At 41.2% G+C, this 23,137-nt stretch overlaps 1 protein-coding gene across 1 annotated transcript; it reads right to left on the minus strand.

Moving 5' to 3' along the window:
- Positions 1 to 17,129: 17,129 nt before the first annotated feature.
- Positions 17,130 to 22,068, minus strand: LOC140198730 (secreted phosphoprotein 24-like). The gene is made up of 8 exons (XM_072259745.1): positions 22,017 to 22,068; positions 21,771 to 21,874; positions 20,982 to 21,110; positions 20,676 to 20,807; positions 20,517 to 20,561; positions 18,394 to 18,438; positions 17,284 to 17,328; positions 17,130 to 17,162 (listed from the first exon to the last, which is right to left on the minus strand). Exons 1-8 carry the CDS (start codon positions 22,066 to 22,068, stop codon positions 17,130 to 17,132), a joined length of 585 nt encoding a protein of 194 aa, XP_072115846.1.
- Positions 22,069 to 23,137: the final 1,069 nt, after the last annotated feature.

The following is a 23,137-nucleotide window of genomic DNA, read 5'->3' on the forward strand; positions in this document are numbered from 1 at the left end:
AACAAATAGCAACAGTAAAACCAAGCTCCATTCCTCCTTTCCTACCCAGGCACATACACAGTTTTCTCACCTCTGGAGGGACAACAGGCTTCAAGTTCCCCTGCGGACTTACAGAAGTTTGTACACTTGGCCTTGAGAAACAAACTTTGACTTCTGGACTTCTGATTCATCCTCGTGCCTTGATCCTTGGCATCAATCCCGCTGTTCACCAAACACCAGGTCTTGAAATCCCAGATCTCCAATAGTAGGACCCTGAATGCTAGGCCTCAGACTCTGGTCTTACTGATTCACAAACCTGGGGGGGTAGGGGGTGGTCAAGAAAACTTATTCCTATCGACAGCATGGAATTCCAGAATCTCCTAACAACCTGCTGTCTTGCGGTGAATTCTCGTCCACTCTCTGTAAGTCCAACATTTGACATCTGACATCTGACCACAGATGTCCCACGTCCGTGTCACTTGTTTCAAACACATAGTGGAGATTTAGACTCCAGCCTGTTCTCTAATTCCCCCACATCCCTGTTCCCTAGCCATATCCTGACCCCTAAATGCCCTCTATGACCCAAAAACCATCGCTACAAACATAAATAAACAATTACAATTAAACAATTAAGTATTTGAGAGACAGAGAGAGAAAAACCCTTCCTCAGAGCTGTTCCGATCAACTAGTCAAAAACCCAAAATATCAACTGTTTCTCCACAGATGCTGCCTGACGCACACATTTATTCCCCCAGCATTTTGTGTTTTCATTTCACACTCACCCTATTGGTGACATATTAAATCAATGGGCCTCATGACTTGCTCTTCATTCTGAGGAAATAACCTCCATTGCCCCTACGAAATTCTGAACTGTTCTGTTAAATTCCTAATAAACTAATCCTTCCCTGCACCAATGGAAACTGTCTTGGTATCTCAAATTTCTGAACTGCAGTTTCTAGTCATTCCTAACAGGTAGATAACTCCATCCTATCCACACTTTGTGGGTTTAACTTCCTTTCTCCCACTCTGGTAGATTGATTCCTTGGTACCAGCAGAGCCAAACACAGGGTGTTACTGGAGCCAGTGACACGTGGCTAGCTCAATAGGTTTATTACAGTTGAGATCATTCTTGGCGTCACTAATGTTGCGTTTACTTGGTCACCAACCAGTAGGCAATGTCAAGGGGGATGTTGGAGAGAAGAACACAAACCTGAAACAACATCATTCAGCTCCACCATTCCCAAGGTACTGACGCAAGGGCATTTGGCTTGTGGTGTGCTGCAAGTCTCTAAGCACTGCCAAGCTTTTCCAGGCGTCATTCCAGTCACCTTAACTCATTCATTTTCAGTGGGTGAAACGGAGAAAACAGGCAGTGTTTGGTTAATCTGGTCTGTCAACACATGCTGACAATTTCACACAGTTGAGCATTTCTGAGCAGAGCTGGCCATTCAGGTGATCTACTGTGCTGTGTGTGGGTGTACCTGTTCACTCGTGCACTGGGAGCAGTAGGCACACGTTGGCAACATCCAAGGTGGTTTCGTGGGCGGCCTCTGACTGACTGCTTCTCTGTCTGCTGGCCAAGTTTGTGTGGGACACATTCTCCAGATCACTCCTAAGGCTCCTCATCACAGTTTGCTGATATATTAATTACCAATCGTGCAGATAAACTTCTGGCAAGGAATATGAATAATCCAGCATCCAGAAACTAAAGCATTCACACTGTGACAGGCAAAACAAGATGTTGCAAAGCCCCAGTGTGATCTGTGAGAAAGTTATATCAGAACGTGTTGTTTTTTTCAACTTACCTCATGTCAAGGCTAGCAATAGTTCAGTAAATACCTGACATGCTCATGACCTGGTGTTCAGATTTACGCCACTGTTAATGAAAAGAGGATTGAATAACAGGTTCTTGGGACAGTTTTTTAGATTATGAGAACACTCAGTCCTCTTTTATTGTCATTTAGAAATGCATACATGCATTAAGAAATGATACAATGTTTCTCCGGAGTGATATCACAGAAAACAGGACAGATCAAAGACTAACAATAACAGAACCACATAATTATAACATACAGTTACAGCAGTGCAAAGCAATATCATAATTTGATGAAGAACAGACCATGGGCACAGTAAACAAAAAGTCTCAAAGTCCCGAGTTGATCGACTCCTGAGTCCCCGATAGCAGCGGCAAAAGGGAGAAACTCCCTGCCATAAGCCTCCAGTCACCATCAACTCTCCGATACCTTGGAAGCAGCTGACCACAGCTGACACTGAGTCCATCTGTCCGAAAACTTCGAGCTTTCGACCAGCCTCTCCGATACAGCCTCCCGAGCACCATCCTCTGCCGAGTGCCTTCGACCTCTCCCCGGCCGCTGAAACACGCAAAGCCGAAGATTTCGGGGCCTTCAGCTCCGGAGATTCCAGTTACCACACAGTAGCAGCGGCAGTGAAGTGGGCATTTCAGAAGTTTTCCAAATGTTCCTCTGTGTTCTCACGTCTGTCCCCATCAAATCAGAATTGTGCACGGTCCCCACTTGACAGATAACAGATATTCATCACCAAAGTGGCCGCGTGCGCTGCCGTCGCGCCGCCATCTTCTCCCCCCTCCCAGGAGGTTTAGACCATGATCATAGATTGCTCCTCACTGTGTTGTGAAGAACGTCCATTTACTCAAACCTCTATATGCATTGAACTCATGTTATTGCAGCATTAAAGCAGAGGATTGTCAGAATAAAAGATCAGCCCTATTACAAAGCTTTCTCTGCAGCTTGTTCCTGATAACTGTAACCGTTTAGCTCTCCAAGCATGGGTGCTTCACCCAGGGCTATGTTTTAAACTGGGATTTGATGACAGTGGTACTGAAGCCTGTGGTCAGGCTTCCTGGCTCCTGGGCTGCACGCTGGCCCCAGAGTTCGAATGGGAGGGGAAGTAGAGAGTAAAAATGAGAACATCAAAACAAATAGTGGAGGTAAATAGGTCAAGAAAAGGATGACTGCCAGGGGAATGAGGTGTCAACATCTGCACAAAAATAGCAATCATATTTTGAACAAGAATTAAAGTTCAAAGTTCAAAATAAATTTATTATTGAAGTACATATTTGTCACCTTATACAACTCTGAGATTTGTTTTTATTGTGGGCATACACAGTAAATCCAAGAAACATAATAGAATTGATGAAAAACTGCACCCAACAGGACAGAGAATCAATATGCAAAAGACAACAAAGGGAGCAAATTAAAAAGAAAAAGAGAAATAAAAATAATAAGTAAATAAGCAAGAAATATTGAGAACGAGAAGAAGAGTCCTTGAAAGTGAGCCAATAGATTGTGGAAACAGTTCAGTGTTGGGGTGAATGAAATTGATCACAGTTGACTTAAGTTATCCCCACTGGTTCAAAAGCCTGATGGTTGAAGAGTAATAACTATTTCTGGACCTGTTGATGTGGGTTGGTGTGTGGCTTCTGTATCTACTTCCTGATGGCAGAATCAGGATGAGAGCATGGCCTGGATGGTGGGAGTCTTGTGATGTTGGATGCTGCTTTCCTGTGACATCACTTCACCTAAGTATGCTTTGTACTCCATGGTTCTGAGGGCTTTACCCCTGATGGACTGAGCCATCTCCACTACTTTTTGTAGGGTTTTCCATTCAAGGGCATTGGTGTTCCCATACCAGGCCATTATGTAACTGGCCAATATACTCTCCACCACATATCTATAGAACTTTGTCAAAATTGTAGATGTCATGCCAAATCTTCGCAAGCTCCTAAGTAGATGCAACTCTGTGTCGTGCTTTTTTTCATAGTTGCACTAATGCGCTGGGCCCCAGGACAGATGTTCCAAAATGATAACACTAATGAATTTAAAGTTGCTGACCTCCTCCACCTCTGATCCGTTGATGAGGACAGGCTCATGGGCCTCTGGTTTCCTCCTCCTACAGTCAATCATCAGCTCTTTGGTTTTGTTGACATTGAGTGAGAGGTTATTATTGTGGCACCACTCAGCCGGATTTTCAATTTCCCTCCCATATGCTGATTTATCACCACCTTTGATTCAGTCAATGACAGTGGTGTAATCAACAGACTTAAATATAGCCTTGGAGCTCAGAATCATGAGTATAAAGCAAGTAGAGCAGGGGGCTAAGCACAAGACCTTGTGGAGCACCTGTGCTGATGGAGGTTGTGGAGGAGATACTACCAGTCTGAAACGTCTGAGATCCATTTGCACAAGGAGATATTGAGGCCAAGGTCTTGAAGCTTATTGTTAGTTTTGAAGGGATGATAGTATTGAATGCCAAGTTGTAGTCAATGAAGAGCATCCTGATGAATGCATCTTTGCTGTCCAGGTGTTAAATAGTATTGAGTGAAGAGACAGTGAAATGACACCTGTTGTGCTGGTAGGCAAATTGGAGTGGTTTCATGTCGCTTTTCAGACAGGAGTTGATATGTCTCATCACTAACCTCTCAAAGCACTTCGTCATTGTGGACGTAAGTATCACTGGACAATAGTAATTGACGCGGGTTACCATGTTCTTCTAGGGCACCAGTATAATTGAAGCAAGTGGGTACCTCTGACTGCCAAAGTGAGAGGTTAAAGATATTGGTGAACGTGCCAGCCAATTGATCAGCACAGGTCTTTATTACTCAGCCAGGTACTAAACTGGGCCGGATGCTTTCCACGGGTTCAGCCTCCCCTCACATCGGGAAGTAAGGGAAGGATAGCCAAGTAATCAGATTGCCCAAAGTGCGGACTGGGCATGAAACAGTGGGGTTTCCTTGGTGTAGTATAGCAGTGGTGTACTGTGTTGGGACCCCTGGTGCTAGAGGTTACATGCTAATTGTAGTTGGGCAGAGATTTCTTCGAAGAAGCTTGACTGATGTCCTTGACTATGATTTGAAATGTGTTGGTGTGGGCTGTTTCATGTTTGGTAATGGCAGCATTCAACATCTTGAGTGCCTGATTCCCATCAGCTTTTGGCCGTATGTAAACAGCTCAGGATCATGGAGGAGAACTCCCTGGTAAGTGAAGTGATTGGCACTTAATTGTTAGATGTTCCAGGTCAGGAGAACAATATTGCCACAAGACCACTGTGTCCGAGCACTACAAGGAGTTTATCATGAAACACAGACCCCCACTTTTTCAAAGTTGCTGGTGAATGCAGCAGGCCAGGCAGCATCTCTAGGAAGAGATACAGTCGACGCTTCGGGCCGAGACAGTTAGTCCTGATGAAGGGTCTCGGCTCAAAACTTCGACTGTACCTCTTCCCAGAGATGCTGCCTGGCCTGCTGCGTTCACCAGCAACTTTGATGTGTGTTGCTTGAATTTCCAGCATCTGTAGATTTCGTAGTGTTTGCCCCCACTTTTTGCCTTCTCTAAATCACATGGTTCATCCAGGGTTTCTGGTTGGGAAACACTGAATGACTTTGTGGGGTCATACTTGTCCACGGATGTTTTTATGAAGTCCTTAACAACCATGCCATCTTCATTCAGATCCTCCAAGTCCTTGAACACAGCACAGCAGACCAACTCGAAGCAATCCTGTAATTGTTTTCTGCCTCCTGCAAACACCTCTCAGGTGTTTTTATGTTTGTAGCTTTGCTGTTATGCAGGCCGGAGGAGGATAACCAAATGATCATATTTCCCAAAATGCAGTCTAGGCATGGAACAGTAGGCACTCCTAATGGTAGTATAGCAGTGGCTGAGTGTGTTGGGACCCCTGGTACTGCAGGTTATATATTGATGATAATTGGGCAAAGATTTCTTGAAACAAGCCTGAATTCCCTGAGAATGATTTGAAAGGTGTCAGGGTAAGCTGTTTCTTGTTTGCTAACGGTAGCACTCAATATATCGAGTGCCTGTTTAATGTTAGCCTTTGGCGGTATGTAAACTGTGGTCAAGCTCATGGAGGAGAACTCTCTTGGTAGATAGAATGGTCAGCACTTAATCATTAGATGTTCCAGGTCTAGGGGAAATGAATATGACAAAATCACCACATCCGAGCACCGCAGTCAGTTTACCATGAGACACCATCTTTTTCCTAATCTAAATCCACAGTTTGGTCCATTCTGTGTGTTGAGAAGCCTTCAGTTTTAATTGCCAAATCTAGCACGGTCAGAGTGAGCCATGTCTCCATGAAACACTGTCTGTCTGCCTAGGTACCATATCCGATGCGGACTTTGGTGACCATGGTTTTCCATATAGATCTATCCTTCGTTTTTTGGATGACTTCCATTTCCTCGATGTGTAGACACCTGGCTATCCTTTTGATGTACATAAGCCGAGGTCTTCCTCTAGGTTTGCTCCCCTCAATCCTTCCAGAGAGTATGAGTTTTTCTAGTTCATCTTTCCGCATGATGTGTCCTAGGAACCTGAGTTGTCTTTCTCTTATTGTTGGTATGAGTGATCAAACTGCTTGGGCTCTTCTGAGAACTTCTTCATTTGATGTGTGTGTGGTCCATGATATTCTTAACATTCTCCTGTAGAACCATAATTCAGCTGCTTCCAGTCTCTTTTCCATTTCTGGAGAAATGGTCCAGCATTCACTTCCATAAGTCAGGATAGAATAAATGTAGCCCTGCAGTATTCTGTTTTTAGTGTACGTGCTCATCTTTCTGTCTGTTAATATGGTCTTCATTTTTTTGGAAAGCTTCTTTCGCCGTTGCTATTCTGTATTTGATAACTGTGTCACACCTGCCATTACTTGTTATTATGCTGCCGAGATATTTGAATTTGTTGACTTGTTTGATGTTTGTATTTCTGATCTTGATCACACATTGTGGGATGTTTGTCTTTCTGGAGATGACCATGCTTTCTGTCTTCTTGGTGTTGATTGAGAGGCCTCTGCGATTACGTTCTGCTGCCACTATAGTGAGTAGTTCTTGAAGTTTTGTTTCTGAGTCAGCTACTAGTACGATGTCATCAGCATATCTGATGTTATTTATATTATAGCCTCCAATTGTGAATCCTTTGTCTTTGATACTTCTCAAGATATCTTCACTATACAGGTTGAATAAATCTGGCGAAAAGACACAACCTTGCCTGACTCCTCTCATGATATTCACATACTCACTCACTTCTCCTTCTATTCTGATGGATGTTGTCTGGTCCCAGTATAAGTTTCTTAAGAAACGTATATCTTTCCCATCTATGTCAAGATCTTGAAGCATTTCCAGAAGATCCTGCTGTCTGACAGTGTCAAAAGCTTTTGTATAGTCAATGAAACACAGGTAGATGTCTTTTTGTACCTGGATGTCTCGTTCACAGATCACCCGTAGCATGAAAATTGCATTTCTGGTTCCAGTGTTTTCCACAAAGCTGCATTGTTCTTTACTGATTTCTGGTTTTATACAGCGTCTTGCTCTCATCATGATTACTCTGAGAATAATTTTTGCCACGCGGCTCATCAGGCTTATTGTATGATGTAACTCACATTCTGTTGCTCCCTCTTTCTTTGTAAGTGTGGTGAACACTGATTTACTTAAATCATCAGGTATCTCCCCATAATCATAGATTTCATTTGTTATTTCTGTTATTTTCTCTATTCCAAAGTCTTCTAAGGCCAGTATCATTTCTACAGCGATGTTGTCTGGACCAGTTGCTCTGTTATGTTTTGTTTTATTTACGGCTGCTCGAATTTCTGATTTTAGAATGCTTGGTCCTTCAAGATTCTTCTTTACGTTCGGCTTTTCTCCTCTTTGGTCTTCAAAAAGTTCTTTTATATATTCTGTCCATCTGTGTAGGATTTCCTTTTTGTTCATAATCAAGCTGCCATCTTTTGCCTTGATGCATCCACTTGCTGAGCAAGGTAATTTCCCTGTTAGTTCTTTAATCTTATTGTGCATCAACTTTGTTCTAGGGTTATGGGTTCGTAGCATTTCTATCTCTGAGCATTTCTCAATTCGCCATCTGTCTTCAGCTTCTCTGCATTTTCTTTTTATTGTCTTATCAAGTTGTTTGTATTCTTCGCTGTCTCTTAATTTGACGGTCTGTTTTTGTTGCATCAATTGTATTATATCTTCAGTTATCCGTTTCTTCTTACTTTTCTGTTCTTTTTGTGGGATGGTTTCTTTTGCAGCTACAATTATTGATTCCTTCAGTATGTCCCAGGAAGATTTGCCTCCTTCATCCTGCAGCAATCAAAAATGGTTTTTCACCTTGATTGTGTATTCTGTTTTAAGATGAAGGTTGTTTTGTAGTTGTTGATAATCCAGTGGTTCTGATCTTTTGGTTTCTTTAATTTTCTCATCTTTATTTTCATTTTGCAAATGACTGGCATGTGGTCGCTTCCACGGTCTGCTCCAGGGTAGCTTTTAGATTGAGTTATCGAGTTTTTGAATCTGTTATTGATGGTTATGTAGTCGATTTGATTTCTGTTGTTCCCATCTGGGCTTCTCCATGTCCATTTCCTCCTTGGATGTTGTTTAAAACAAGTGTTGGTGATTATCTGATTGTTTGTTTTATACCATGATATAAGCTTTTCTCCTCTTTCATTTCTTTCTCCCAGTCCCTGGTCTCCAACAATATGGTCTTCTCTTCCCTCACCAACTTTTGCATTGAAGTCACCCATGACTATGATGGCTTCTTGTGATTTGCATTCTTCTAATGCTTTGTCTAGGGAGTGGTAGAAGGCATTAATTTCTTCCTTTGAGCTTGCCATTGTGGGTGCATATCCTTGGGTGATAGAGATGTTGTTTTGTTGTCCTTTTAGTTTGATTAGCATCATTCTGTCTGAGATATGCCAGTATCCTAGCAGGGCCTTGGATGTTTCTTTGTTTCCATGAAACACAGAACACTGTAATTCCTCATTTCCCTCCAATACTGCAATCTTGCCCTTAGGTCCTCAGTCTTGTTTTCCAGTGACTGGTTAACAAGATGCTGGGTAGAGGGGGTTACAATCTTTGCTTTTCAGCCTGGCTTGGAGTCCATCTCTCCTCCTTCTCTTCCAGCCAGCATTTACCCTCATCGGTGTAAAGCTGCCATACCTGCACACTTGTGAGTTAAGTTGCTGAGTCCTTCAGAAGATCGTGAAACTGCTAGTTCATTAAGATAGTTCAAAAGTATGTTGCTTAAAGGAAAATTTCATAAAGCCTTAAGTTGCTCCATCAGTTTCAGTCTTCAGAGCAAGGCATCTCCAGTTGCAGTAACATTTGAAAAATTGCTGTTGATTGGCCTCCATGATGCCAAACTTTCCCCCATGTTTTTATATCTTCATAAAATGAGCTGTTTCTCTCCTCAGTCATATTACTGCATTGTTTCAATTGTCCGTGAACCCCATTAAGATTTTTCATCCATTTTCTATATCCAGAATAGCACAAGACATCTTTTCTGTATTGAGAGGTACATGAGCAGCTTTTCCTGGACTTGCAAAAGCACTGCTTTCCAGGCAAACATCCTGTTCAATGAAATTTCATTCTGGAAAGGCTGGGTGAAATGGGTTGTGGGCAATTTGATGCAAAATATTCCTGTTACCTTAGTCCGTTTTCATGAAAAATACTTTGGTATGCCTATTTCCCTACCCTGTTTATGGATGTTTGGCCAGTGTTTAGTTCTCTGCACCACACACCTGTAATTTACATTGGGCAGTTAACCTATGAGTCTTTGGGACATGGGAGAAATCTGGAGGACCTGGAGGGAAACCTATGCCACCACAATAAGCAGACTCCACACAGGCTCCCTGAAAATCGGGATCAAAATGCAATCTCTATCAGGGTGAGGTAGTAGTTCTACCTGTTGTGCCACTCTGCTGCCCAAAGCGATAAGACTACAGAATTATAACTGAGCATAAATTAAATTTGTTCGCTGTTCCCATAATGAGATTCTGGCCTTCCAGGTATATTATTGTCTTTACTTATGTGTCTCTCTCATGTTTAGCCCTGAAAATTAAAAGGAACTTTGAATTCAGTAAATCTAAGTTCAGACACAGAATATTGTGGCTTTGTCCATTCTGAGTACAAACTTTCACTTCTTGATATATATCTTACTTAGAGGCCCAAACCGTTTCATAGTTAAAATCTGGCTGGAAATCTGAGAGCAGTGCTAGGAATGGATTTGGATCTGTTTGGTGATAAGGCACCAGTGAAGTCCCATACTGCTAGGTTCATTGCTCTTTACAGAAACACACAGCTTCTTGTAAATTGAGGAATTCCTGTAGTCACTTCAGGTCAGCCATGGAGGGATTTGAACACAGGTCACTGGATTAACGTTCTAGCACTCTGGATAGCAGAAGAGAAACTTAATCAGAGTGCTAAACACACCCAACATATTGTTCTCATTTGAGACTTTGGGCAGAACTCACTTGTTGCGTGTGGGTTTTTGAGGGTGTGGAAATGGTGCAGAGGTTACCAGACCAGTGCCCGGTTTATAGAATCTGGGCTGTCAAGGTAGGCTGAAAAAGCAGGTACGTGCTACATTAGAAAAGTGTAGAAAAACTGAGTTCCACTGGGTTCCCGCTGAGTTCCTCCAGTGGATTGTCTGTTGCCCTACTGACCACAGGAGCTGGGTCTGAATAATAGTTTTGATCGAGCCCAATCTGGCCCACTTTCTATTACATTGTGAAATACATAAGTCACAACAGCAGCTTTCAGAGTTCGCACACATGCCCTTAAAAGTAGAAACATGAAGTTCCCAGGCAAAGTTCCACATCAACCCCATATATGGTAACTATGTGTTTCTCAGTTCACTTGGCTTTGATATCAATGCAAGGGCAGGAAGTCAAACAGCAGCAACCATCAATCTCCCACTTACTCTACACCTGCACTGCCCCTATTGCCTTCCCTTCATCAATTCCTCCAGTCTCCTCTGTTCACCTACATATGAGAGGCATATACAGTAGTACATTACCACTGCACCTGTTGACCTGTATGTCCTTGAGATGCAAGAAGAAACCCATACAAAGAAACCCACAGGGAGAACTTGTAAACTCCACCTAAGCAGCACTGAAAGTCGGGATCAGAGCCGGGTCCCTGGGGATGTGAGACAGAACTTCAACACTGACACTGTTGGATATTTACCACGGAACAAGGGAGAAAATATTTGAGCTGCTGTAAAGAGGCAGATGTTCATTTCAATAATATCTCCTTCCTATTAAAGTCTAAACAAGTTCATGAGCCCCAAAGTCACATTCCTTCAAAATATAATTATTGATATTAAACAAAACTTTAAAAAATGCTAAAGGCAGATTTTATCAACCAAAGACTCTATCCTTCCTACAGTTGAAATAAGCAGTCCAAGATGCAGAGTAACTCATCTGCTGCCTGACCTTAAGTTTAAAGCAGCAAATTGCCCAACATGTTAGGAGATTCCAGCAGACAAAGGAGATACAGCACCGGGTGATTACTCATCTGAACAACCCACCAGACAAAGCAGATAAGCAATTAGTCAGATACAGGCTGACCTAAACATAATAACTGGATAAACGGCCGGAGATCAATGACATGCAAAATAACTTCTAGAAGCAAATCTGTGAATATCTATAATTTTTTATTTTGATCCACAATGTATTACAAAATAAGACCATAAGACCATAAGAAATAGGAAAGAATTAGGCCATTTGGCCCATCGAGTCTGCTCTGCCATTTCATCATGGCTGATCCAATTTTCCCCTCAGCCCCAATCTCTTGCCTTCTCCTGCCTTCTCCTCGTATCCCTTCATGTCTTGACCAATCAAGAATCTATTAATCTCCACCTTAAATATACATAAAGACTTGGTTTCCACAGCTGCCCATGGTGAAGAATTCCACAGATTCACCATTCTCTGGCTGAAAAAAAAATCCTCCTCATCTTCATTCTAAAAGGACTCCCTTTTATTCTGAGGCTGTGTCCTCTGGCCTTAGACTCAACCCACCATAGGAAACATTCTCTCCACAGCCACTCTATCAAGGCCTTTCACCATTCGATTGGTTTCAAGGAGGTCAACTGTCATTCTTCTGAATTCCAGTGAATACAGGACCAGAGCCATCAAACGCTCTTCATATGACAAGCCATTCAATCCTGGAATCATTTTTGTGAACCTCCTTTGAGCCCTCTCCAGTTTCAGGACATCCTTTCTGAGCTAAGGGGCTCAAACATGCTCACAAGCCTCCAAATGAGGCTTCACAAGTGTTTTATAAAGTTTCAACATTACATCCTTGCTTTTATATTCTAATCCTCTAAAAATAAATATTAACATTGCATTTTCCTTCCTCACCACAGACTCAACCTACAAATTAACCTTTAGGGAATCCTGCACAAGGATTCCTAAGTTCCTTTGCCCCTCATTTTTTTTTTGAATTTTCTGTCCATTTAGAAAATAGTCAATCCTTTCATTTCTTCTATCAAAGTGTATGACCATATACTTTCCGACATTATTCCATCTGCATTTCTTTGTCCATTCCCTTAATCTGTCTAAGCCCTTCTGTAACATCTTTACTTCCTCAGAACTTCCTGCCCCTCCACCTATCTTCAGATCATCTGCAAACTTTGCAACAAAACCATCCAAGCCATTGACATATGTATCTCTCGCTTTGGCTAGCAGCTTAATATAGGGGATGATAGCCTCCAGCCTGGCCAAATTTAAGAAATCTCGTTTGGGTGGATGCTGCGTGATGTGTCACCTGTTACAAATCAGTACCCCAAAATAAAAAACAGTACACAATATGCGATTAAATGATTAAGTTTTATAATTCTTACTTTGACTATATGGTTAGTAAAAAAACGAAAAAAAGAAAAAAAGGGCCCAATCTTATTAAACAGTCTGTTGCGCAACGTTGGAGCTCACTGATAAGTCGATCGTCTACCCTCGACCTCCTCCAATTGTCGCTGCCCTTCGGACCCTCTCTCCAAGTCCACCCTGTCTGGCAGTCTAGTAACTCTCTCCATTCGTGTCTTCTCTCCTCATCCCTCCCCGTCAAAAGACCCCGAAAATCTCTCTTCCAGCTCACAAGAAAGAACAACAGCATTTCAAACCCCACTATCTCTAGTCATAACCCAAACATTGCTGTTACAACGAAACCATTACATTATCAGCGAAACCTTACAGCATGGTACACTGCAGTGAAATCCTACAGCATGTTACACATATAACATAAAAAGAATCGGTCCCAACACAGATCCCAGTGGAACACCATTAGTCACAGGCAGCCAGTCTGAAAAGGCTCCTATTGTTCCCATTCTTTACCTCCTGCCAATCAGTCGCTGCTTTGTCCATACTAGAATCTTTCCCATAATACTATGGGCTTGTAGCTTGTTGAGCTCCCTCATGTGTGGCACCTTGTCAAAAGCCTTCTGAAAATCCTAGTACACTACGTCAACTGATTTTTCTTTGTCTATCCTGCTTGTTACTTTTTCAAAAAATTCTAATAGAATTCTCAGGCAAGATTTTTCCTTGAGGAAAGCATGCTGACTTCAGCCTATTTTATCATGTGCCTCCAAGTACCCCGAGGCCTCTTTCTTAATAATCAACTCCAACATCTTCCAAACCACTGAAATCAGACTAACTGGCCTATAGTTTCCTTTCTTCTGCCTCTCTCCTTTCTTGAAGAGTGGAATGACATTTGCAATTTTCCCGTCTTCTGGAACCATTCGAGAATCTAGTGATACACTAAAGATCATTACTAATGCCTCCACAATCTCAACAGCCACCTCTTGCAGAACCCTGGGGTGTACACCATCTGGTCTAGGTGACTTATCTACCTTCAGACCTTTCAGTTTCCCAAGAACCTTCTCTCTAGTTATGGTAACTTCACACACTTCATGCCCACTGACACATGGAACTTCTACAATACTGCCGGTGTCTTCCATCATGAAAATAACGTACAGCAAAGGACAGAACATTTACAAACAATCAGATCTCCCAGTTACAGTAAAACATACAGTCGAGAGTTCCAGATCCCTCAGTCTGAGCGATAAGAAGAGGCTGGATAGGCTAGGAGTTGTTTCCATTGAGCATAAGAAGTTGAGGGAGAAGTAATGAAGTTTATAAAATGATGAGGGGTATAGATAAGGTGAAGAGCCAGAATATTTTCCCCAGTGTAGGGGAGTATGAAACTAGACAGCATAGTTTTAAAGTGAGAGGGGTAAGATATAAAAAGGATCCGAGGGATAACCTTTTCACACAGAGTTGGCATGTTTATGGAATGAAGTGCCAGAGGAATTGCTAGAGACGGGTATGACATTTAAAATGCATTTGGATAGTTCCATGGATAGGAAAAGTTCCAGGGATAGGAGCTAGATGTAGGTAAATGAGATTAGCTCAGTTAGGCAACATGATCAGAACAGATGAATTGAATCAAAGGCCCTGACATGCTCAGGGCCCTGTGTACACAATTACCTCTGTTAATGCTCAGAGGTTGAGTCGCAGGTCCTTGGGGCTGTTTAGACCACAGTCATGGATTGATCCTTACTTTGCTCATACAGATGTTCCTTTTGTTCATACCTCTACACACAATAAGCTCAGGTAATTGCAACATTTCAGCACAGTAGAGTCTGAATGAAATATCAGCCCCATTACAAAGCTTTCTCTGCAATAGCTTCCTGATAACAGAAGGGGAAAGTGGTGTCAACTTCTGCACAAAAATATCATTTCTATTTTGAACAAGAACTAGTTTATCACCTCTTTAATATAAATAAATTGCAAGGTGTTTTAGAAGTAGGAAAATTCAAAACCAGTTGCCTTGTGAGAATTGCTTCTGTCACTAATGTTTGTTGTGCAGTGCATTTGAGTTAATAATTTTCAAGACAAAATTCATTAACTGGGGCTGCTGTCCCTTCTTCATGTTGCTCATTGAAAGAAGGCTTCAATCAATAATGCAGCTGTTTGAGGTGCGGCAGATTCTTCTTTCAATGGGAATGGGATGTTGAGATTGGCATTGGCAGAAGAAACAAAGTGTGACCAAGTTTACACTCTATAATATTACAAGTGTGGATTGGGTCTGGAGGAACACCAGAGTAGGTCTTGATTATTCAGTAATAATTTGGCTGATCTGTGTCATTTAATCACTTGATCCTGCCATCTTTAGATAACAGCATCATAGATATCCATCTACACCCTTCATAAAGCTTCAAAAGGGTATCAATATATTGCCTCTGTGTCTCATTTTGTCAGATAAAGACACTACTTCATATCTACCTGCTACCTTTACACACATTGAGTTCATCTTATTGTAGTATTACTACAGATTAGTGTCTGAATAAAGCATCAACCCATTATAAGGATTTCACTGCAATTTGTTCCTGATGACAGAAGCTGTTTAGTACTCTGAGCATGGATACTTCACCCAGGGCTTTGTTTTGGACTGGGAGTTATTGACAGTGGTCATGAAAGCTGTAGTCAGGGTTCTTGGCTCCTGGGCTGCATGCTGACATCAGAGTTCATGTGGGAAGGGAAGGGGAGAGTGAAAGAGAAATCACTAAATCAATTAGTGCAGGTAAACAGCTCAGGAAAAGGAAACAAGTTAACATCTGCCTGGAAAACACATGCCAATATTTGCATGAAAATATCAATCATATTTTGAACAGAACCAGGCTTTCATCTTTTCAACATAAAGATTTTGGCTGATCTGTGCCACTTAATCACTTGATTCTGTCACCTTTAGATAACAACTTCACAGAAATCCATCTGCACCCTTCATAAGGCCTTAAGTTGCTCCATCACTTTCTGTCTTCCAGCAAAGAGTTCCAGGCTCCAGCAACTTTGAAGAATTTGCCTCTTGACTGATCCCCACAATGACCAGACTTTACTCATGCTTTTATATCTTCACAAAATGAACTGTTTCTCTCCTGAACAATATTGCAACTTTATTTTAACTCATTCAAGTTGTTCATCCATTCTCTATATCCAAAAAAACACAGAACACCTATTCAGTACTTAAGAACATGAGCATCTTTTCTTGGACTTGCAAAAGCAGTCCTTTCCACTCAAATATTGTCCTAAGTGCTGCATAACCCAACGTTGATCTCCCAGATCACTGCATAATCCTACTTTGGTCTCCCAGATCACTGCATCCAGTGCTCCCGATGCGACCTTCTATATATTAGCGAGACCCGACGCAGGCTGGGAGACCATTTCACTGAACACCTATGCTCTGTCAAAGTAGGATCTCCCAGTGGCCACACATTTTAATTCCACGTCCCATTCCCATTCCGATATATCTATCCGCGGCCTCCTCTACTGTAAAGATGAAGCCACACTCAGGTTGGAGGAACAACACCTTATATTCCGTCTGGGTAGCCTCCAACCTGATGGTATGAACATTGACTTCTCAAACTTCCGCTAATGCCCCACCTCTCCCCCGCACCCCATCTGTTATTTATTTATTTATTTATTTATCTAGCTATTTATTTATTTATTTATTTATTTATCTATTTATTTATTTATACATATATATATATACACACACACACACACACACACACACACACACACACACACTCTTTTTCTCTCTCTCCATTTTCTCCCTCTGTCCCTCTCACTATACCCCTTGCTCATCCTTTGGGCTTCCCCCCTTCCCCTTTCTTTCTCCCTGGGCCTCCAGTCCCATGATCCTCTCATATCCCTTTTGCCAATCACCTGTCCAGCTCTTGGCTCCATCCCTCCCCCTCCTGTCTTCTCCTATCATTTCGGATCTCCTCTTCCCCCTCCCACTTTCAAATCTCTTACTAGCTCTTCTTTCAGTTAGTCCTGACAAAGGGTCTCGGCCCGAAACATCAACTGTACCTCTTCCTAGAGATGCTGCCTGGCCTGCTGCATTCACCAGCAACTTTTATGTGTGTTGCTTGAAATTCCAGCATCTGCAGATTTCCTCGTGATGAGGAGATTGTACATCTGGCTGTCCACTAGACAAAGGAGATACATTATCGGTGAGGGACAGGTTGACTTGAGTATAATACCTGGATAAACTCCTGTAGATCAGTGACATGCAAAAGTACTTCACAAAGCAAATCCATGAATAATGTTATTACTTTATTTGAACCACAATGTATTACACAATGATATGCAGCAAAGGACAGAACATTACAAACAATCAAATGTCCCAGTTACAGTAAAATATAGTGAGGAGCTCCAGGCCCCTCAGCTTTGTATTTCAGTAAGTACAGTACAATTATTAACATCTTGTATATTCTGAATGAGGTCTTCTTGTGTTCACACTGAACTCAGACTCTGTGGAGTTTCATTCATGGTTAGTGATGGGATCTCGAGTCCTCATTTTGTTCCTGGAATGGAAAGATGAGCAGATTTGTAATTTTCAGCCGGACTGAGCTCACTCTAACGTCAATGTTTTCTCATTGGTTTTGAATATGATCACATCAGACACAAAACGTAGTTTAAACTTACGTTTGATGACTCCTCCAGTGACAATTCTGTTGACTTGCTTTTCAACTGTTTTACAAGATAATTTTTTGCAGCATTAAAAATCACCTTCAGACACCGAGTTTAAATAGTTTTAGTTTGCCAATGATTAAGTGAAATCAATTTAAATTCAGTATTGCAAGTCACCGAAAAATCCACAACAAACACATTACTTCTCAATCAATCTGAATTTCAGCAAAATATTAATGTAATAGATTGATTGTTACAAAGGATGGCATTAAATTGGAGAGGGGACACAAGAGATTTATGAGATGTTACTGGGACTGGAGGGCTTGGGTTATAAGGACAGGTTGGATAGTTGAGGAGCTGCTTCTGTGCAGCTCAGGAAACTGGGGGAAGACGTGATAGAGGATTATAAAATAATGAAGGGCATAGTTAAAATGAATAGCCAAAGTCTAGCATAGGTTTAGAGGGAGAGGAGAAAGAGATAAAAGGTATCTGGGAGGCAATATTTTCACGAGGAGATGGTGGGTTTATGGAATGATCTACCTGAGGAATTGGTAGAGATGGATACAAATATGGTTAAAATACATTTGGTCAGTTCCATGGAATGGAAATGTTTCTGGGGATATGGGCCAAATGCAGGAAAATGGGATTGGCTCATTTCGGGAACCTGGTCAGCAAAGATGAATTGAATGGAAGGACCTGCTCCTGCATTGTATAACTCCAGGACTCTATTAATCCGAGAGAGATGATTCTTTCACCAATTGGTCTTGACTGCTGAAATCTCCCTGCACAGTACACTTCAGCCCCATCCCCAGTAATTATAAATAGTTAAATGAGGAAAATGCAATGAATGCTCCTTTAATGAAAGCCCAGTTATATCTGCCCACAAACCATGATTGTCCCTAGGAGAGAGTGTCTTTTCTAATTCTTTAGATGAAGAACAAACTCATACTCAGGCTGACATTGGTCATGTTCAGAAAATGAATACAGAATTTTCTAGAGAATTTGTGCATTAATATTCCTTCCTCTGCCTGGCACTTAATTAGGTAGTTATTTAATTAAGATTGCTCATATTAGATGTCAGCACTTTACATGTTATGGTTAAATCAATAAATAGATCAGACTTACATGAGAAGACTCCTCAGCTGATGTCTCTTTTGACTTGCTTTCTACCTACAAGAATAGATGAATATTTATACACTCAGCATATTAGTTAATGAATAGTTATGGAATAGCCTTTAAACACAATGTTTAATGATTTAAATATAAATAACCTTAGATATATCATGATTTGTGATTCATTACTGCAGTAGACAAATGCTCACCAAAACAATTAGGTTCTGCAATAACTATCAACATAACCTAGATAAGCTGAGGTATGAGGCTCAGTAGAAAACTTGAAGATCAAAGCCACATGCAATCAATTAATTCGCAATAGGTATATTGAAACTGCTCTGCACCAACGTTTCATCTTTGTTACTGGTGAGTGTTACAGATGTTGCCCTCATGTCTAGCACCCAGTCCTCACATTGGCTCGATTCACGAATGATAGCTCCTTTGATCTGTCTTCTTCCTGTACAGAAATAATATTTATGTATTTAATACCAGACTGAAGAATTTAAAAAATATATACTAAAAAAATGACCAGTGTACACAAGTAATAAATATTGAATTATAATAGCGTCTTTGTTTACTCTGGGCATTTCAGCAGCAACTGCAGCAGGCCATTAGGAAGGCAAATTGCCTTATTGCAAGAAGGCTTGAGAACAAGAGTACTGCAGTTGTATCGATCCCTAGTGAGTATTGTGTAGTTTTGGTCTGCTGACGTAAAGAAAGAGGATGAGGCATAGTTCCACCTGGATAGAGTCTGGGATGGTGCATCTGGCACAAGAGGAATAATCTCTATTATTTACAGCTTTGAAGAAAAGAGTGCTGCCTTACGGTGAACAAAATTCAGAGAGGTCTTGGCTGGTTAGAAAGAAGGGATGTTTCATCCAAGAAGTTGAGAGCTTGAGTTGCAGTTTCAGAATAAGGGATTTGCCAATTAGAAATGCGGTTAAATGCAATCTCTTCACTCAGATGGTGAATTTTTGCAACTCATTACCCCAGAGAGCTGTTAAGGCTCATTTAGTGAGTTCATTCAAATCAGGGATTGGCGGATTGTTGGATATTAAGGGAATCTAGGCTTATGGCGTTCCTGAAGGAAATTGGTTTGAGATAGAAGATAATATTCAATGTTCACCTTGTTTTCTCTCACCCACTGTCTGGATCAGGCGTATTATGAAGTCAGATCCTCAGCATCTATTCTGACAGATCAATCTATGTAGATTTCTCATCTTATTGAGAATCTGAAGATAACTCCAAAATTAAACTTACATTTGGAGATTCTTCCACTGGTTTCTTTTGACTTGCTTTTCACCTATATAAAAGTACAAAGATTTATAATGTTAGTACAAGATATATTTATTAATAGAAAGCATTAGCAGATTACCTTCAAATAGTAGATCTGATACTAAAATTATAAAAGGGAAGCTATTAATCCTAAGCAACACACTCAAAATGCTGGAGGAACTATGCAAGTCAGTCAATATCTATGGAAATGAATGAACAGTCAACGTTTCAATCCTGATGAAAGGTCTCAACCCAAAATGTCAACAGTTTATTCATTCATTTCCACAGATGCTGTCTGACCTGCTGAGTTCCTCCAGCAATTTGAGTGTGTTGCTTTGGATTTCCAGCATCTTCAGACTTTCCAGTGTTTATGATTAGCTCTTAATCCTGACATTTCTGAATGATGATCCCATGACTTAGCATTAAATTGCAGAAGTTTCAATAAAAAGTATCACTCTCCACAGTACGCCAATGTTCAGAAACATGCCTGGTTAAGAGTGTGGTGTACGGTCAATGGATATTCCTACAGCAGGTGAAACAGGCATCATTACCATCTGTTTTATTGAATCCATGGAAGGATTGGTACTTCATGAATCTCAGTGATGAGAGTTTGTCAGACACTTCTCCTGTAGTCCTGTTCTGCTGATGCTCAGTTCATCTTCAGCAGAGAACAAACTCATCATGCACTGAAATCTAATATTAGGATCCCCTCCCTACACATCAGACTGGGACACATGCTGTCTCATCCACTATTCCTAACGGAGAACTTAACATTTTCTTGCTAACAATTATAATCACCGCAGCACAAACAATTGAGATCAACAAGAAAAATATCTGATAAATTACTGATTAATACTCACATCTGAGGTTTCCTCAAGTGGTGTTTCTTTTGACTTGCTTTGTTCCTGTAAGATAAAGATAGTTATTTTTAGATCTTCAACACACATAAACAGTGAAATGCTCAGTAAATGATCTTCTGTTAGAAATTCCATTGGCCTGAATTGTATGAATACAGTTACCTCAATACTATTTTCACTTGTTTCTGTTGAGTCACTCTCGCTGTCAACCGTCGTCAGACCGTCACACTCCACTTCAACATCAGCTACCTTATCAGCAAAAAATTCCACATGGCTTTTGCAAAACCCTTTCTCCTGTTAGAATGAAGCATAATGTAAGCGTAATTCCAAGCAAGACATGAAATCAACATGATTATGATCTAATTCAATTCTTAGCCTTTACTTTGATATAGTTACACATGTATAGTTCGTGTTTAATCCTAAAACATACACGGGTTTGTATGATCTGACATATAACTCTGGACTCACCGCAATGTTTTTAGGGCGAAAGGAGCAGTTGAGATCATCAAATTCCTGTCCAGAATTCTTGGAGCAGACAGTTTCTTTTACGGAGAACATTAAATCCATGCTGTAGGACAGTTTACCCGTACGATATGTCTGCAGAAAGGAAAAGAGGTTATTAGTGCATTAGTTCTGATGAAGGGTCTCGGCCTGAAACGTCGACTGCACCTCTTCCTAGAGATGCTGCCTGGCCTGCTGCGTTCGCCAGCAACTTTTATGTGTGTTGCTTGTTATTAGTGCATTGTTATATCTGGTGTTCTTCCACTGGTCTGACAAAGAGCAGAGCAACACAGGGCTTTATTTACAGCTGATGGTTATACTAGGTTAGTCAAAATAGAGAAGATAATTAATTTGTTTAATGGTAAAATCGCCACTTAAACTGTCATGATAAGGATACTCAGTTTGCAGGAACCTTTAATTATGGCAGGAAATTAGCAAACAAAATTTGAGAAAACTTTCAGTGATTTCCAAATCAAGGACTGGAAGAACTTCCAACCTTAATTCCAAAACTTTGTCCCAATCAGAGTTCCACACCTCAGATATTGATTGAGAATTCAAAGCACTGATCTGATATACATGGAAAACTCTTTATATAATATCATATTCTGGAAGTTATTCTCCCTATCACATAACATCCTCTCCCACTTGATTTTTTTTCTCGTTAACCTACTCTCAAGGTAAGTTTCAGTAGCCAATTAACCTGCACTCAGACGCATCCATAGTTTGTGAAGCACGATTAGCCAAGGACACACTTACATTTGTCACTCCTCTCCTGGTGATGCCACAGAGGTTGGTGATCATGGTAATTTCATTCAGCTTTATAACTGAGGCTCTCAGAGCTTCCTTGGTGCTTGGCACTCCTGCAGAAAAAGAGGGAAAGTTGTAGAACAGATTCCAATGAACCTAAGTGAATTCTGCTTACACATGGATGACATATCATTGACTAAAGCACAGAACCAACAACTTACTGCTTTCTGAGGTCTCTGTCTCCCCAGTACCTACCTGAGCAGTGCAGGATCTGCACGGCAGCGAGAGTGAACAAGAAGGATTTCATTCTGCCTCGTGTGCGATGGACCAGCTGGTTTCTCAGAGTGAACAAGTTACTTCTCTTTGCCTTCACCTCACTGCCTTTGGTCTTTATATACTGCCCCTCCACCACATTCGAACATTGACTCATATTTGCTCAGCATGCTAACCGTAGGCACTGGAACCAGGTGAAGGTGTGCTCAACTTATGGACAAAGCTTCCTACTAGTTTCATCATCATGTATAGATTTAGTGGAAAATTGATTCTGTTCATGTTTTATTCCTTGGAATATAAGAACATAAGAAATAGGTGCAGGAGTAGGCCATCTGGCCCATCGTGCCTGCTCCGCCATTCAATAAGCTCATGGCTGATCTGACCATGGACTTATCTCCACCTACAGTGGCATGCAAAAGTTTGGACACTCCTGGTCAAAATTACTGTTACTGTGACCCTATCTAAAGATTGTAGTAGACAGTGAGGAAGGTTTTAAGGGCCTGCAGAGGGACTTGGACCAGCTGGAAAAATGGGCTGAAAAATGGCAAATGGAGTTTAATACTGACAAGTGTGAGGTATTGCATGTTGGAAGGACAAACCAACGTAGAACATACAGGGTTAATGTTAAGGCACTGAGGAGTGCAGTGGAACAGAGAGAACTGGGAATACAGATACAAAATTCCCTAAAAGTGGCGTCACAGGTAGATAGGGTCGTAAAGAGAGCTTTTGGTACATTGGCCTTTACTAACCGAAGTATTGAGTATAAGAGCTGGAATGTTATGATGAGGTTGTATAAGGCATTGGCGAGGCCGAATCTGGAGTATTATGTTCAGTTTTGGTCACCAAATTACAGGAAGGATATAAATAAGGTTGAAAGAGTGCAGAGAAGGTTTACAAGGATGTTGCCGGGACTTAAGAAACTCAGTTACAGAGAAAGGTTGAATAGGTTAGGACTTTATTCCCTGGAGCGTAGAAGAATGAGGGGAGATTTGATAGAGGTATATAAAATTATGATGGGTATAGATAGTGTGAATGCAAGCAGGCTTTCTCCACTGAGACAAGGGGAGAAAAAAACCAGAGGACATGGGTTAAGGGTGAGGGGG

This window comes from Mobula birostris, chromosome 6, assembly GCF_030028105.1.
Source record: "Mobula birostris isolate sMobBir1 chromosome 6, sMobBir1.hap1, whole genome shotgun sequence".
Classification (NCBI taxonomy): domain Eukaryota; kingdom Metazoa; phylum Chordata; class Chondrichthyes; order Myliobatiformes; family Myliobatidae; genus Mobula; species Mobula birostris.